Source organism: Schistocerca serialis, chromosome 11 (genome assembly GCF_023864345.2).
Source record: "Schistocerca serialis cubense isolate TAMUIC-IGC-003099 chromosome 11, iqSchSeri2.2, whole genome shotgun sequence".
Classification (NCBI taxonomy): Eukaryota; Metazoa; Arthropoda; class Insecta; order Orthoptera; family Acrididae; genus Schistocerca; species Schistocerca serialis.
In genome coordinates this window covers 35812582-35830867 of record NC_064648.1, presented here as the reverse complement: position 1 = coordinate 35830867, position 18286 = coordinate 35812582, and the positions used below count along the sequence as shown (strand labels likewise).

Here is an 18286-nt window from a genome sequence, read left to right as displayed (position 1 = left end):
TCCCTCCTTACATTCCTGAATACGTTGTAGTTACTGTAATGGAAAAACACCACTCACATCACTGTCAGAATCTGATTTGACATTGTCTTTCTCAGCACTACTCCAACTATCACTGCTCTCTCCCAGATGTATAATTAAATTTTCGATGCATTCTTCCACAACCCCTTCGGTTTTGGCCGCCTCTCTGATGGCACTTGCAGTGCTGTTTACAATTTTAGCCCATGTCTCGCTTGTCACTTTATTGATAGCTGCTGGAAGGAGAGTTTCCACTTCAGAGATCGTGAATTTTTTATTGTTTGCAGCAATGTAATTTTTTATCTGCGCCCACACTCCTTCAATTGCATTGAAGTGACAGTGGTACGGAGGAAGCCGAACGATTTCATGCCCGTGCCTTTTAGCAATCTCGGTAATTACATATGTTGGAAATTGGGGTTTCTTTTGTGCCACAATTTCGAGCAGTTCCGCCTTCCTTAAATCTTCTCTGAAATCTACTTTTCGCCGTTTCAACCACTGAATGATGTCTTTTTTTGTTGCCAAGGTTGGTGCCTTATCGTGAACAACAGAATGATAAGGTGCATTGTCCATAACAATCACTGATGGATTTGTCAGATTTGTCATAAGCGATGTCTCGAACCATTCTTGAAATACTACACTGTTCATTTCTTCGTGGTAATCTCCCGTCTTTTTTGACCGAAACATTTTCAAGCAGTTTGGCACAAAACCTTTCGATGTTCCTGCATGTAAGACAATAATACGCCCTCCTTTGCCAACAGGCACTGCCATTGTCCCCTCGGGTGTTCCATCATTCCAGCCTCTACGTAAAGAATGGCTGGCATTGACCCAAGTTTCATCTACCCACTTTCATCTAACCACTTTCGAATTCCACACCCATGATCCTGCGCAGAAATCTGCACCGCCATGCAACTACATCTGTCCTTTCCATTAATATTTTGCGTCCGTTAAACAGTGAATAGCTGAAGCCTATATCTTTCAACACTGTACGCAATTAAAATTTGCTCCATTTAAAAAGATAGTCTTTCTGAAGCGACACCTGTAATTTAGATAGAGTGGGATGTTCCCTTCTCTTATAATAGCTGTATATATGACAAAGAATAGCATCTTTCTGAAAATCGTCCAAAGCTGTCACCTGCTTATTTCTCGGTTGCTTCTTTCCTCGTGTGTGCAGCTTTGTTGTGCCACTCTCGTCACAATCTACACTATACTGTTCTTTCCCTATCTTTACAACAGTGTTCTTACTTATTTTCAATGCTGCTGCAGTTCTCTTCACAACCTGAAGAACAGGAATTAAGGGCCCACCTTTGTCCTTTTCTTTCTCAAAGTAATCCCTCACAGAGCACACGAATTCACGGGCCTGGGTGTGTGGCACACTTTTCTTCCTCCGTTTCACTTCTTGTGTTGGGCTGGTACTACCCGCCGCACTAGACATTGTTTACAATGAAACATAAACAAAGAAACACTAAAAACAACAAAAACGAAATAAACTGTGAATTCAACTTCAGACGAACGACGAACGACCGCATCGCCTGCACGCGAGACACTGGTAAGTTTCATAAGCGCGCGCGACCGGGTTTCAGAGCGGCAACGTGGCCCTTGCTACCCGCTCAAAGTCAGGCCGTCATTGGCTGCCTGCCTGCGGTCGCTAGGCAACGGAAAGACGCTACCGAGCTATCAATACCAAAGAGTCGTCTCCCAGACTATAAGTCCCCAATAAGAGGAAAGCGGCAGGTAGCTGTTCCACTGACTGTAACAGCTCATGGTAATGGAAAGGTCCATTTGGGCTGGATAAACATTACATGTTGTCATCTGAACTGGCAGGCATGCAATAAAGGCCAAGGCCTCTAGTGCAATGGTAAGGAGCACCTGCTCAGTGAAAATAACAGAGCATACGAGGTTACAGGCCCCACCAGACACTCTCTCGACATTAACGTGACTGGTACAGCAGCGTTTGTAGTTTTTCAGAGCAGGGAGGTATGTTGCTGTAAACTGTATTTTATAAAGTGCTAAGCCAATTACAGAGTACAGCCATTTAAATGACAGTTTGGTCAGATGGAGATAGCAACCATTACAGTTCCACTGAAGGAGTGCTCGAGTAAGGTGTGAGAAAACGGCGAATAGAGAAGATGAGTGTGATTACTTGACTACCGGCGTGCAGCCCACCTGATTGTAAGATCCACTGTCAGTGTGCGTAGGTTCAGCCTTTGCAGCGGTGGGGAGCAGAACATCCAAGCCGGTGTGCTGCTGGCGCCAGTCTCCATCGATTCCGATCATTGTGAGTCGATTTTCGATGCCCGATTGTCTTCTTCGCATCTTTGGCAACTGCCATGCGTGCACTCTGCAGAGGCTTGCGTTCGGGTATCAACTGTGTGAGGGGCAGTGAAGTGTGGCGCTGGTGCGTGGCCGAGTCGGTACGACGAGAGAGCGTGGGCAGCTGTTGTGGCATGTTTCGCCGTTTGAATGCAGATCCACTGCCGATGGTGACCTGGATTTCCTGGAGATTTGGAGGACAGATTTCCTTCGCATCTGTTATGTGTTACTCAAGGTGAATGAACTGGAGGCATCGAACTGTTCCTTGGTGGGCTGTGTTCATGTTAATTGAACACATGAGCGCACTGAAAACTAGCTTGGCTGTTTCAGTTATTTGTCACCGTACTAGTCTGGACGCCTGATATGTTGATGGTATTTAAGTGAGTGCTAGCTACGCACAACAAATAGACATGAAGCCGTGTTTAATGCATAGCTAGAGGTCATGCCAAATAATATGTAAGTCTGTGCCTGCTGTTCATGAGCGGGCCAAAATAATTTTACTATTTCCTGTTCCTATGTTATTATTTTATTTCTTGTTCTAGAGAATTGGCTACTCAAATTTTAAAAGCCGTAGGTTAGTCCTGCTGTGGTTCATTGGTGCAGTGTATAATCAAAGATTTATTATAACCAGTTGGGCAGATATGTTTGTCTATCTGATGCGCCAGAATGTTGTCTGCCGCTGACGTGTTTATGTTTCAGATAACCGGCAGTGGTCAATGCGAGCAGACTCCGATCGAGGTATCGCAGTGAAAGAGAGAAATTTAAGGACCTGGAGCGATGTCTATGGTCACGTTGTTAATGTCCTGCAATTCCATCTTTCAGGTAGAGCGTTGTGGTTTTCCGGAAGCTTAATTGTAGCTCAAAGTTGAGTATAATTGCACTACCTTCTCATCTGTGAATCTCCTGTTTCTGGTAGAGCCTTTCGCTCTGCTCGCGCCCGTCACTAATTTTCAGGGTAAAAATTGAAATCCGCTCCATGTCAAGACTATTTAATATGCTATTATTATATTTTGGCCATTAAATGTATGTGAACCTCATACCTGTCAGTAATACTAAAGAGTAGCTTACTCGAGTGCATTAATCTGATAATACCTTTAATTTGTTACAACTGCTTAAAATCAGATCATGGAAGCATGGGTTACGTGAAAGACAGTTCCTATCCAAGTCATGAAGCATTCAGTTATGTCAGTAAATTTAATTAATGCTGGTTTTACGAACATTGTCCTAATTAGTGAAAATTCTGAAAGGTCTGTGTCTATGTTTGTAATAAAGAAGTGTACGGCAACTACAAAGCGGTTATGTGTTTAATTTCGATGTGTCGAAAGGAGGATTACATCGCATCCGAAGTCCCAGAAAGTAGTTTATCTTCCTGCTTATCCTTTTTATCCTTGTGAGTCTTCGATTCCTGTGAAGATTTCCCCATTTTATCTTGTGGGAGTGAAGAGAACAGTACTTTTCTTCGGCCCGCAGACTGTGGCTGCAGGTCCTCGTCTTGAGAGGGAGCCACCTCGAGAGGTGCCCTCATCACTCACGACACCAAAGGACGACTGGGCATATCTGGCCGCGCCGATGGTGTGGGAACCACCGGTGCTACAGAGGTTGGGGGCACGGAAGCTGACATCCCCTCCCCAAACTGTGAGGCAGGCTCTGGAATGCTACCACGGCCACGAAGTTTCGTGCAAGACCTCGTCGCGAGGCGTGGACTGTGACAACAGTCGCAAAACTGGAGACCGTATAAGTCGGATGAACCCTTTCAAACTTTTTCTTTGCCTCTCGATAAGACAGACGGTCAAGTGTTTTATACCCTCGAATTTCCTTCCCCCTACTTAAACACTAAGCTTTGTGGTGAGTGAGGAGGGTCCTCTTTCGGACAGTTGACACACTGAGGGGGTTAGTCACGGCTGCCCTCGAGGGATGCCTGTCCACACGCCAGACACATTAGAACAGCGGGACAACAGGTGTCCGAACCTCCGGTACTTGAAACATCTCATCAGAGGAGGAAAAAAAGGCCTGAAATAACACCTTTCAACCATGACCTTAACCTCCTCAGGCAAAATGTTACCATCACAGGCCAGGATAAAAGCTCCTTATGTCCACTCAATTATCTTTGGGTCCCTTCCGGATGTGGCGAACAAAATGAACTCCACACCACGCCAGATTAGTATGCAGCTCTTCATCAGTTTGTAGACTCTGATTCTGATGGAATATAAGACCTCGAATTCTACTGAGCTTGCTACGAGGAGAAAGGTGACTGTATATCTCCTATCTTTACACAGACCTGAGGTGCCCGTGATCAGTCGCCCAGTGACGCTTTGATCAGCGAAGATCCATTTCTCATCTGTTCTATTGCTGCAACCTCCCGAAATTGATCTTCAATACTTTCAACGAAAAACAATGGCTTTGTCGTAGCGAAAGTTCCACCGTCAGTTAAGCAACAAACCAAGAACTTAGCAAACTGTCCACTTCCATTTCTCCTTACCTGGCTCTCCACCTGGAGGCACGGTCAAAGATGAAAATGTCATAGGATTGTAAACCCGTGCATTAAAACCACTGTTCCTGACTACTGAGATGGCCACTCTGGCACGGTCACCGTTAAGTTCAATCTGTTTCATTGCGGACGATCTGCCCCCGTCTCACTCACTCTGACTGGAGGCTCTCTCGTGGGCGCCACCCGGCCGAGGCAAACGGCACCTGGCACAGTAGCCATTGCCCCGAGTGCCAGTGCCCCGGCGTGGGCAGGGACCTGCTCCTCGGCTGACACGGGGGAGGCTACAGCTCGGGAGTCTGTCGTGCCATCCCTGTGACCTAGAGGCTACGTGACAACCCCACCACGAAGGACTGGCTACCGTGCTGGATTTCGGGTGCAGAAGCAAATCCACTTAGATTTGCTGGTGTAAAAGACGAGAGCACACAGTGAGAATTAACGCACCACTGTGAGGCGTCCTTCCCCAAATGGACCGCACTACTGTAAAACTTGGAAAGTGGAGGTCAAACACAAAATGGTAACCAGAATTTAAAAAGCCAAAAAAGGTGAGGGGAAGAAGCATAAAAAAAGTCAAAATTTTCAGAAGTCCGAAGTATAGTCAAAATACCAATGTAAAAACGTAACCAAATAAAAACAGTCCTATTAGTCGCCTCTTACGACAGGCAAGGAAGGGCTGCAAGTCTATTCTAGTCCCTAATACTGCACGGGGGATTATTTCAGATGAAGAAATTGCTGTTGGAAAGAAAAGTAGTTCATGGATAATGGATAAATTTAAACACATTTTTTGCCTATACTTACATTAAAATAACTTTGTGACTGACTTCTCAGAGAGTTAATTTGTAGGGCCAGCCAACAACAGTTCTGTCTCAAACATCAGGTGTGTTGTTCAGTCACTTGTTTTGTCTCATTCTGTATTCTGTGGGTACATGCAGGCTCATCACATGTGGCTGTCTACACACTGATGTAATTAAACCTAATGCACTTTATGAACTTCAAATACTGGTCATTTCTGTCATTTCATTTGTAAGACAATAAACCCATACAAAACTATTTATATGTAAACATCATTTTTTGCTAGCTGCTGCTTACATTTAATTTGAATAAAGACATAACTGTAAATATTATGAAGTTATTTACAATATTTCCACACAATTGTTAACTTCATTTAAAGAATACGTACATGTCAATTTAAATTCTGCTTTTGCCACTGTTTTAAGTAATTAGATCCCTTCGCTACAAGTATGACCTCTCCGTCCTACCTCACTTGACAGCAAGTGTATTGTAAGGAAGAGTTTTGTGGGGTGAACTGAAAAGGCACGCCACGTTTTGTGCAGATGTAGCGAACAGTTGGAATTTTTTAGCTCGTGTGAGCAGATGAAAATCATATTAATGCAGAAGCTGCATAAATAGTGTGAGTCAGTTATCCAAGTATTTTTAAAATACAGAAACGAAAGGAATGAACTATTATTGTTTCATACTTAAAGTCACCAAAAAAACCACTAAAATCCTGGAAAGTTTCAGATTTTATTTGTATAGTAATTTCGATACAATTGTATCGTGAAAAAGAGATCAAAGTCAGCTTAAAAAGAAGCCAAGTATATGATTAAGACACTTAAATGTCGACATGGGCACTTAAAAAATTCCACGAAATTGACCAATATCAGACCTTTAATGTGTCAGTGGCATGTTGTTACGAAGGTGGCAATTCTGTCCTCCATCACTGAAGCCTGTTCTTCACAAGTTTTTTATTCAGGGTGTAGCACCTCACCTGTCAATAGCCAGTCCTAAATATCCACCTGTTGCCAACAGAAACCACATATCATTATACGACTCGAGTACACCAGCGTCAGGGAACAGAGAGTGCCACAAATGGGATCTGCACACTGCCCTCAGATACGAGTTTCGATATCACACTGCTGAACTCAACACGTGGAAAAACCACAGGAGCTTCAAGCAGTCGTCTTCGCCTTACTCTCATCATGGGGTTCAGTTATTTACATTCCAAACTCTGCACTAATGGGAAAACGAGCACATAATCAGGCCTAACAGCAGAAAAAAAGGTGGCAATTCTACATGACAAAAACACTTCTTGGTAGCTACCTTTCGTGCAAGCAGATTATGTGACGATCAGATGTTAAATCAGCCTGGACACAAACTTCCAGAGGTTTCATATCTGTGCCCGACAACAATTCTGCTAACAATGAAAGTCTACTGGCCTATTTCTGCATAATACATTACAATTAACTTTAAATGCGAACATTTTAGGTTAGGCTTTACCATGACTGTTACTGACATTAAATGAAACAACAAGTTTACTGCTACCGGTCGCTGTTTATCTCCACGGTGGGTTTCAAAGTTTTAAACCTCCATCAGGTGAATTTACATTTGTTTGGGTGACATTTGTGTCTGTGTGTTGTGTTACGATTTTTGGAGGAACTTGTGGCACTGTCTCCAGTGGCCACAGGTTCCTTTCAAGGCATATTTGCTTGTTTTGACATCAAGATCAATCGTCTCTGAAGATTCGAGGAAGACATCAGAGAGGATGACGTCGAAATTGGAATGTGTACTTCCTGTCTCCGCCAGTGATTTATTCTTCGCCTTCAACTTCGATTTTTCTGTCCGAGGAGGCTTCGCTGCCACAACCCTGGAAGTGATAGTGGCTGTGTCGGACAGCGGACAAGACTGGATCTTTGAAGTGGCAGGGAGTTCCATGTCAGCAACAAGGGTCTTTTCTGAAGTTCTGTGAGAAGGGGAGGGGAAGGCTTTGAAGTGACTGCAGCAGCACAAGTGCATTGAGAAAAGCAGGTACTAGTGCTGATACTAGCAACCTCTGTCTGTGCAGTCACATCATTTTTCGGGAATGGCTGTTTGAGAATGGAGGCAAAGGAGGCAGCGAATGTGGGTGGCTACGTGAACTCTACTATCTTTTTGGCTTTGCCATACGAGATGCACTTTGTTGTTTTTATCTCCTCGATCTTACATTCTTCGAGGAAGACACTGCAGTCCCTCACTCCTGATAGGCAGGACAATCCCCAGAGCAGTTGACAAATTTGGAGGAAATGAACGATGAACTCCGTCACGGGCAGCTTTACTGTATTTGCCACACGTGGCTTCTGCCTTATAACAAAGAGCAGTGCGCCCAAAATGATGACACTTAAAATAGCACATTGGGTTGGGGAAATAAGGCTGCACACTTAGGCAAAGGAAACCTGCCTTGACATGCTCTAGAAGTTTGGTGCTGTTAAACGAAAATATAAAAAAGTCAGATTTGAAAAGATCGCCACCCACACTTCTCGTGACATTTTGCATGTCGACAATGCCTTCCGAGGACCACTCAGCTTTCAGTTCTTCTCGGGGAATGTCAACTAGATACCTTCGTGCCACAACATCTTTGCTGTAGTTCAAGGTGTTGTGCCGTTCAATTGCAATTGCATACTCCCTGAAGCATTGAGTTTTCTGGAGGTTCTTCACTTGTTTGGAATTATCGACATTTTGGGCAACAGCATTCCATTTTACAAGCACTTGACAGGTTTTGCGGTTAAAGCTATGCCCTCTAAATCTTTTTTGAATGTAGAATGGTGAAACTTTATCGAAGCTGCCCTCTTTCTGCTCAACTATTATAAATACCCATTCTGACAAGCAGCAAGCCTTCTGTTACTATTAGCTGGAGGATTGGGTGCCTGAGCCCTCTTGTTTGATCGTGTGTCAGTACCTTCCAGTAGCCCACCCCTTCCACTGGGAGGAGGAAGAGAAAATTTCAAATTATCCATCTCGGTCCCACAAGCAGCTACTGAAATAAAAGTCCACCCCGAGAGAGAGCCCACAACTGAGGTGTGGCAGGTTTCCCAGAGGTTGCCCACTAACGACTGTTCAACCTCAACAGCCACGCATCTCATCAGCGTGTATTACACCTCGAGACTGAGGTGTTTTTTTTACAGAGGCTTTAACCATCCTCGCAATCCGGCCCGTAAAGCCAAGATCCCCGTTCCCTGTGACACACAACATTCCACCATCGCGTCTGTCGGTGGCCACTAAAGCCTGCCCAGAACTTACAGCAACAAAGAACTGGCGGCGCTTATCAGTGACTAGCTTAAGAACCCTGGGCCCACCTAGCTCATACCCAGAAAATGAATACCGAGTCCCCGAGTGTGCACATCCTGCAGAGGTCTGCATTACAAAAACTTGTTATTCAGGTTTTTGACAGGTGGTCACATTACTGTGACTGGAGAGTGTAGTAATGATGAGTCTGTAAAATACGTTTTGTTATCTGCTTCCCGCTCCATGTTTAATTTGTGTACAGAGTGATATCTCGTGGCAACATCTGGTTGGCTAAAGAGAAGGTGGCATCTGGTGGAAAAAACACTAAAGTGAACTCCAGAAAGCAATGAAGCTTGGTCGAAATCAATACATTACAAATTAAAGTGGATCCCCCCTCCCCCCCCCCCCCCCCACCCCAAACTTTTCTGTCTGTATATGAAGGCTAAGCACAGGAACTATTACAGGGGTTTTGATATGGGTTTCACTAATGGATAAACTAATTCACAAGGAAGGTTTGTGTACATAATTTAGAAATATTTTGGGAAAATTGGCTGGATTATGACGATGTTTGTCAATTAAATCATCTCTGCTGACAACCTTCCTGGAAAGTAGTTCTTAGATTGTTTACATTATACTGGAATTTGGGGTCAATATATGGTTACCTAACAATGCTCTCTGAATTTTAATCATAGTTCCACACAGTGGCCCTTAAGCACAATTACTGCTGCACTAGACAGGTCATCTGGCCATAGGAACTTACCGTGAGCTGTGTGAAGCCAGGGTGAATCACCATTGACAACTAAATTTAATCTAGCAAGTTAGAAAGAAAGCTGCTACTCGGCACGAAATAATCATAGCCAACACCCGATCCACCTGTAATGCCCTTATTTTTACAAACATCTACAACACAAAGGTGAATTCGGAAATGCTGCATTAGACGGTAAACAAACTACCAGAAAGTATTGTGGAGCATGTGATTTACACCGACTCAGTGTCAACAATGAGCAGAGGGAACCCCGCTACGTAACTTTCACTTAACTGTCTTGCGTCCCTCTGTCACACTCGCACAGACAGTACTGATGAGGCCGTCAGCCCTTACACACCTTGTGCTGACACGCGTCCAGGTCAGAGACGCGCCCCTCGTAGCGCTGCACGGCGTCGATGAACTTGTCCTCGACACTCTTCGTCTCGAAGTGGACCTCGGGCACGTCGACTCCCGATGCCGAGGCCGGACGGGCAGAACCGCTTCCGTCAGCCTCACCGCCTCCCCCGGCCCAGGACGGGAGTAGCCACCCCAGGATGGACGCGCCACCACATTCTGGGGCTGCCAACGTTAGCCACAGCAGGAAGAGGAGTCTGGCGGACATCCCAGAGCCCTGCAACATGCGCCATAGCTGTGACAGTAGCAGCAAGCCAAGTGATGCTGCCCAACACGTTAAATCACATTACGGGGCAAGGCACAGACCCCAACGTTTCCTGGATACCTCTTATCTGTTAAGAAGTTTCACAACAGTGCAAACTTGCTACAGGGTAGAATATTCAAGATGGATTACAGCACTAGGTCTCTCAGTGAGGCTTTAAAAACTAGAATCTTTCATCCTTCCTGCCTTCAAGACAACATTCACCATTGTAATCCCCGTATCTAATCCAGCCTCAAGTGATGCTGTTCTGTCGTGGGTTTCACACACATTTTAGTGTGGCTAATAGGAGAATCTATGGCGAATAATATTGTAGAACAGAACAGTACAACTCCAATTATCCAAACTCCAACTATTTGGATCACTTTGAGGAGAAAGAAATTTGTACTCTACGACTTAACCTGTTTGTTTTGTCCATTAGTTATTACAGTATACAGTACACTATATGTTACTTTATCATTCTAAAAAAAAATAAGCAGTGAATGTATTACAAGACAAAATCTTCCAGTGAACAATGAACACAGCACGCACATTATTGTGTCTGTGGTGCCTATCATTCAATGCAGCATACATAAGCCTGTGTCGTGTCTTAACATATACAATGATTTGTTGCTACACATTCATTTTCTGTATATTTTATTTTGTTTTGTGTGTTTTGTTTTTCTTATTTTTTTTTAAATTGTGTTGTAGTTTATTGTGCAGGATATGTCTTCTAATAGGAAACACACTGTCTTATCGTCGGCAGCCTAAATAAAAGTCATTAAACAATTAGACAAAGGCACGAGTGAAAAGCAGTTAACTAAGATGTTTCGTGTGGGAACAACAATTTCAGACAAAAAAGGCCTCAATTTTAAACTTCATATCTGTCCTCGAGAATGTACATGGGAGTTCATCGAGACAAGCAAGGAAAACAGCAGAAAACAAAGAGGTTGAAAAGGCCATATTCAAGCAGTTTTCATCAAGCAAAACTTGTAACCTAGAAAATCCATAGTTTGTCTTCTTTTAAACCAAGAAATGGATGGCCGCGGAATTTCAGGATGGGGCATAATATTTGTGAGCTGAATTTAAGTGGTGAAAAATTATCAACAGACCCAAGAACCGCAGAAAACGTTGAAAAATTGAAACTCAAAGCAGAATCTTATGACAATGAATGTCAATGTGACATAGATGAGACAAGTCTTATTTGGAATGCTTTGCCTGAAATAAGTTTAGCTTGTAAAATGCTCCTAGCCATAAAGTTTGTAAAGATCATGTTATCACACTCAACTATGCTAACTCTATGGGATACCACAAAATACCCCTTTTGTCAAGAGGAAAATCTTGAAGCCTCAGGCTTTCAAAAATGTTACAAAAATGAATGAAAGGCCTGGATAACTGCTGCTTTCTTTTGCAAATAGTATGTTTCAATTTGCATACCTAAAATAAAAAAAAATCTATAAAGCCACAGGAAACAAAAACAGTAAGGCGATGTTAATTCTGTCTAATGCACCCACCTACCCCAAAGAGGGCCTACTCAGTAGAGAAGAAGGGTATTTCAAAAGACTCATTCTGCCGCCAAACTTAATGAGTTTGTCGGCAGCCAGCAGACTGATCAGTTATCGAAACTATGAAGCGGCACTACAGAATACAACAGTTGAGGGAGCTGATCAGCAAAAACTGAATTTAAAAGACTGCCTCACACAAGGGAAGAAGCACGAAATCTGGTGAAGACAACCACATGAAAAAGAGCTTGGAATAAATTTAAAGACATTTCAACCAAAGATGAGGTACAGAAAGACAAAGAAGAAAGAAGAAGTGTGTAAAGGAAGAGGAAGAATAAGAAGCAGCAGAGGATAAAATGTCACTGGAGGACATAAGAAAGATCCTTCTGAAAACTCCTTAACATCAGATTGCAGTGCAGAGAATACACAGGCGAGTGGCTTTCTTGTGATTATTTAGACCCTGCATTCCAAATTCTCAGTCGCGATGAAATCATTCAAAGTGTGAGAAAAGAAACTGATAGTCAGGAGGATAACATTGTCACTGAACCAGATGGAGAATGTCAGCTGGTGAGGGATTTGTGTGACTCGACACTGTGCTGACACGGATGGAGCGGCATCCTGAGTGTGACCACATACAGCTTCTCACCGTCAAGCACAAAAACAACTGAAGACAGCAAAATAACTGACTCTGATCGATATGTTCAACATATGTTCAAGAAATGACACTGTATGTAAGTACCGCACTGCCCAAAATCTAATCAACATTGCTTTGTAGTCATTAAATTGATATTACAGTAGTATGTATACACAAATATAACCAAAAAAGAGGGAGAGGGAGAAAAGACCTCTTTCATGATTTACCCAATATCGCAGATGGGGTCTGGTCCCAAGTCGTCAAGATAATTGGAGTTTTACTGTATTCCAACATCTGTCTACCTCGGTTTTTGCTCTCTACAGCTTCCTCTACTACCACAGGACTTATTTTGTGATGCCTTACCACACATCATACCAGCCTGTTTCATTTAGTCAGTGTTTTTCTCACTTTCCTGCCCTCACTAGCTATGCAGAGACCCTAGTTTCTTACCTTGCAGCCATTCTTAATTTTCAGCAGCCTTGTACACCCACCTCACACACATCAATTTTCTTCTTTTCCAAGTTTCCTACCATCCACAACCATCTTCTACACAACACTGTGCTCCAGACATGCATTCTCAGAAGCTTTTACTTCAGATAACAAAGGCCCAAGTAGATTAACCATTTGTACAATAGTATTTCTGATTTAGTGTTAGAGAAGATATTTGGTGACCTGTGACTATGATATAACTAGAAACAGAGCTGCATTTTCTTAACGTAAATGTCTCAAGAGTCATGTAATACCTGGAAAACAATTTATAATGAATAAATTATGGTTTATAACAAAACACTCTGAAATGTAAATGCACAACATTATTACTAAAAGCACTAGTTTAAAGTCCGATGACTGTATCTACATAATTGTGTCTTTAAATATGTCTGCTTGTGTCTGTATGTGTGGATGGATATGTGCGTGTGTGCGAGTGTATACCTGTCCTTTTTTCCCCCTAAGGTAAGTCTTTCCGCTCCCGGGATTGGAATGACTCCTTACCCTCTCCCTTAAAACCCACTTCCTTTCGTCTTCCCCTCTCCTTCCCTCTTTCCTGATGAGGCAACAGTTTGTTGCGAAAGCTTGAATTTTGTGTGTATGTTTGTGTTTGTTTGTGTGTCTATCGACCTGCCAGCGCTTTTGTTCGGTAAGTCACCTCATCTTTGTTTTTATATATAATTGTGTTAAGAATTAGACCCATAATTAGAAACAAGAGTCACTACCAACCTGGGTAGTTTGAAACACACAAGATAGCAAAGGGCAGCAATTTTGAAATACTAGTAGATGGAAACAAAATTTGTTCAAAAAGTCAGAACACCTGAAAGACAAAAGAATACAAGCACCAGAAAGTACCATCTTCCTCAAAAAGAAACGCAAATACCTCTGGTGGCACAATAAATGTGATTAACAAACCCCGAAAAGGTGAAGAGCATGTAACATACGAAAGCAAATACAAACGACAAGAATCAAAGGGCGAACAAGAAGATAATTCGATACGAGTCATCGGCTTGGGCCACTGACATACACTAGTGTTAATGGCTGCTATTATGTCACATTCCGTGTATACATTCACAGTTTTGTTGTTAGTTGGTAAAGTCAATGGACACGAAAACAAAAAAGAATTGGTTGTGGTGACACATTAACTGTAGCTTAGCCTGAGGTACAGGTCAGGTTGGAAGGCAACAGTCTGCTCGCGTGTTTGCTGACCCAACAAATTTGGAGCTACAGAAACCTGGTTGTGCTGACAGACTGATCTGTAGCTCAGCCCATTTGGAGGGGGGAAAAAAAGTCAATAACATCACATTACAGTTCCTATGTTGTTTATGGTAATTGTTGCATGTCTCCCTTGTTACTGGTCACAGCCAGGAAAGCAACATCAAAAAGTCTTAAGAGAGTCAGACTACAACATCTGAAAGGTAATCACTCCACAGAGAATTCTGCAAATCTTGAGTATCAGTAGACGTCAATAGAACTAGAGTTTAAACAAATCGACATTAGGGGTTTCCACAGAGCATTCAAAACCAGTTTTAGGAAATATAAAACACCAACCTTGTAAGGTTGCCAAAAATGTTTGAAACTGCACAAACAACATTGAAAATTGAAAAACGCTTACAAAATATTTCAAACAACAATGTAACTCCAACAAATGACATGCAAATTTCAGTTTTGACAATACAACATCGAGTGAACCAGACTAAGTCACCATCATCTGAAGACATATAGTGCAGAATTATGAAAGAACTCTCGTAACAATATGATAGCGTGCCAAACAAAATTAATTCAAGAAACTTGGGAAACAAACATCCTCCCAACTAGAGGAGCAGCTGCAATAATACATACCCAACACAAAAGGGGGATAAAACAGATCCCAACAATTAGAGAGGAACATCCCTCTTGCCCCTGACTTACTTTAATGTGACCAGCACCTAAGTTCGACATCAGCCTGCAACAACCACTCTCAGATGGCAGGTGGCAATACCAGCAGTAGAGGGTGTATAAAACATGCCGGATAGGTAGAGAGGGGAGGATGCACAAAACAGTGCAGTCATTGTCATAATACAGAAACAGAGTAATTTACCTGATGTCCAAAAGGGCACAATCACTGACTTTTGGGCCATGGGTGAAAGCATTTCTGAAACATCTAAGTTTGTAAACAGGATGTTGAATCAAACACCTTTGAGCCATCTAGTTTCCAAACATATTTTATTCAGCTACCTGTTTCGGCAATTTACTAACGCCATTTTCAGGCCCCTGATCGGCGTTTAGGAAGGTTCCACATCGGTCCTGGTCAGAACAGAGGCCAGCATTCGAATACTGGTATCTGTAGATTTCTGCTCGCTATAGCGATCATTTCGATCGTCATCTGCTGACTCGGCCGAAAGGTATTTGATTCGATATCCTGAATCGAACAGCCGAGTCCTGCAACCACCTCTGAATAGATGGACAAACAGACAAGTTTGTAAACTGTTTGCGTGTCACCGTAATTAAAGTACACTGTACGTGACAAAATGGTGTTATCTAAAACAGCACCAGGGCAACTGTAGTACACCACAGACTGTAAATGACAGGGGTGAACAACAGCCGTAGAGATGTGTACAGGCAAATAGACACGCAACTCTCGAGTAAATGACCGCCCAGACGAACCGAGGGGTTACCGACAATGTCTACTCGTCGACCGTTCAGTGAACGTCGCAGCATACGGGCCTCCACAAGCAGGTGTCTGGTTCGTAGACCTGTGATGACTGCTACTGAATGGTGATGAAGACTGGGCCAACACCACAACTGGGGTTCACTGAGCAGCAAGAGGTGACCTTTTTAGATGAATCACATTTTATGCTCTATCTGGCATATGGCCGTTGGCACATATGAAATGAAATGTCAAAGCAAATACCCTGCAACAATCATCAGCAGGGTCCATGCCAGGGTGGATTCCCTGAGTGATCTCGTTGTTCTGGAAGGTACAATGCATCAAGCAAAAGTATGCATCTATTCTTGTGAACCATGTTCACCCCTACATACAGTTTGTTTTCCCTCGGCTTGATAGCACGTACCAGCAAGACAACACATGTCACACAGCTTGCAGTGAAAATGCACGTTTCAAAGAGCACCAGGATGAGAGTATAAGTTTACCGTACTCCCCTGTCCACCAGACTCCTCGGATTTAGAGCCAATTTAGAATCTGTGGGGGAACCTCAATCGGGCTATTTTCACTGTGGATCCTCAACTGAGATACCTAGCGTAACACGCCACAGCACTGGAGTTGGCGTGACTCCACATCCATGTTGGTACCTTCCAGAACCTCACTGACACTCTTTGTGCACATCTCACAGTGGCCTGCACAGCAAAAGTTGGTTATTCAGGCTTTCTACACGTGGTCACAGTAATGTGGTTCGACTGTGCGCAAGATCCCCTGGCGAAGGCACTTTTAAGCAGAGCTGAAACAATACTTGAGCCACAGTTAGGGGAGTATCGAGGAAGATCCAGGAAGAGCAGAGCATGTGTAGATGAAGCTATAAATTTAAAACCCATTTTAGAAATTAGGAAAATGAAAAGCTTGAAATATGTGACACCAAAAGCAATTTTAATAACAGAAAATTGGAAGACAAACAATGGAATAACAACAATATGGAAAGGATATACTACTAATCACTGCATACAGGAGCTGTTGAGTCAGACAGGCACAACTAGTAGGCCCTATCTTTCCCATTGTGCCGCATGCGACTCAACGCCTCCTCTATGTGGTCAGTAGCAATTTCTATCCTTTCCATATTATTATTACAAGATGAAAAATAGAATTTATGGCAGAACTGATAGAAAATTTTGAAATGAAACCAGGTGGCTTGCTGCCATTTATTTTTAACTGTACATCAGATAAACTGGTTAGAGAATGGAGGACAGCCATAGAGAATGAAGGTGTACAACTAGGAAGAAAACCAAACAGGAGCACTTTAGACTGTTAGCAATTTGCACATGACATGACATCAATTACCGACTGATTTGAAAGTTCGCAAGAATAAATCACAGAACTACACTGTAAAGCAGCAAAAGTAGAATTATAAATGACATTTGAAAAAACACATAACACTACTTCTAAAGTAGACTGTTATAAATATCTAGGAGAGCCAATATTAAACAGCACAGAGGTAAAAACAGCAATAAACACTAATGTGTTCATAAAATGCAAAGGGCCTTTCAAATAACAAGAAATACAAATTCCAAAAAAAAAATCTTTATACTGGAACAAGAAACTGAAGCAGTAGTCAGACCAGGAATACTATATGCAGTGGAAATTCTTTAAACTGACTACAAAGGGATGGACTGAAACATTAGAGAACATAAAAAAGAACCCCAAGGAAACACAAACCCAAAAGCAGCAGTGAATCATAATACAGATTAAGATCTAACACAAAACTATATCTGAAAGTTGAAAACTGATTTAATGAGAAAAAGGAGATTAAAATTCTTTGGATACGCAGTATGAATAATAACAGAATAAAAACAAATCTTTGACTTACTAAACAATTACAAATCCAAAATCACATGGCCGAGAGGATAATTAAAGGGCAGTTAAGGTGTTGGTGCTTTGAAGAGAGATCAAACATGTGGAAGTCAACATAGACACAAAAAGAAACAGAACACTTATTAAAGGAGGAAAAGAATTAGGGCAGGTTTTCAAAACAAGAAAATATCATAAACTGAAGAGAGTGGACACAAGAAGAAATGAAATAACATTCTTGAAGAACGAAAGAAGTATGGTTGGAACTAAACGGCACAACAATATACATATATTTTCCAGGGTAGGTGAGTAAGAATCATCATTTTACAGAATTAAATGCTAGTTAAATTTTTGAATTATTTATCAATATCTGAATAGCTTTAGTATTCATAACATCTAGTTTACAAACACACAGCGTAGTGTAGCCTAGCAAACATACGATAAACAAACAACCGGAGACTTACTTTTGTTGCAATTATTTTAAGCACACTGGCCACAATTCTGGTAACACCAAACAAAATGTTGTTGCTTGTTGGTTCAGACGCAGACTGTAAATTTGAAAACTTTCTACTTCCCACTCGAGCCAAGAGGCTAAGCGTCATAATTTTCGGGCCCACTTTCGGTCAATGACTTATTGACATGTCATATAAACACGTTTCTTTACTTTGCCTACTACACAAAATGAAGTTCAAAATTTATAATCAATAATATTCAAATATATTCAAACACGCATGGCAAACGTTAGTGCTGAAGGAACGACAATAAAATCAAATAGCAGAGAAAATCTTTTAACTCTATAACGAAAATTTGAAATTACTTCAGTTTCTTTCACCTCAATTCTGCATTAAATCTTATGGTATAGTGACCACTGCATACTTTTGTGACGAGTTAAGTAGCAACAAATTTTCAAATCAACGCTCA

General features: G+C 42.2%; 1 protein-coding gene across 6 annotated transcripts in view; it reads right to left on the bottom strand.

The window, feature by feature from the left end:
- Positions 1–18286, bottom strand: part of LOC126426814 (protein brambleberry-like) — a 207469-nt gene that overhangs the window by 188752 nt on the left and 431 nt on the right. For 5 of the 6 annotated variants that reach the window (XM_050088818.1, XM_050088822.1, XM_050088819.1 and 2 more), the window contains exon 2: positions 9952–10224. In XM_050088818.1, the coding sequence (XP_049944775.1) occupies positions 9952–10215 (264 nt within the window). In that variant the 5' untranslated portion in view covers positions 10216–10224. Of the gene's footprint in view, positions 1–9951; positions 10225–17829; positions 18250–18286 lie in introns of those variants that run through there. The other variant, XM_050088817.1, reaches the window with a different exon arrangement.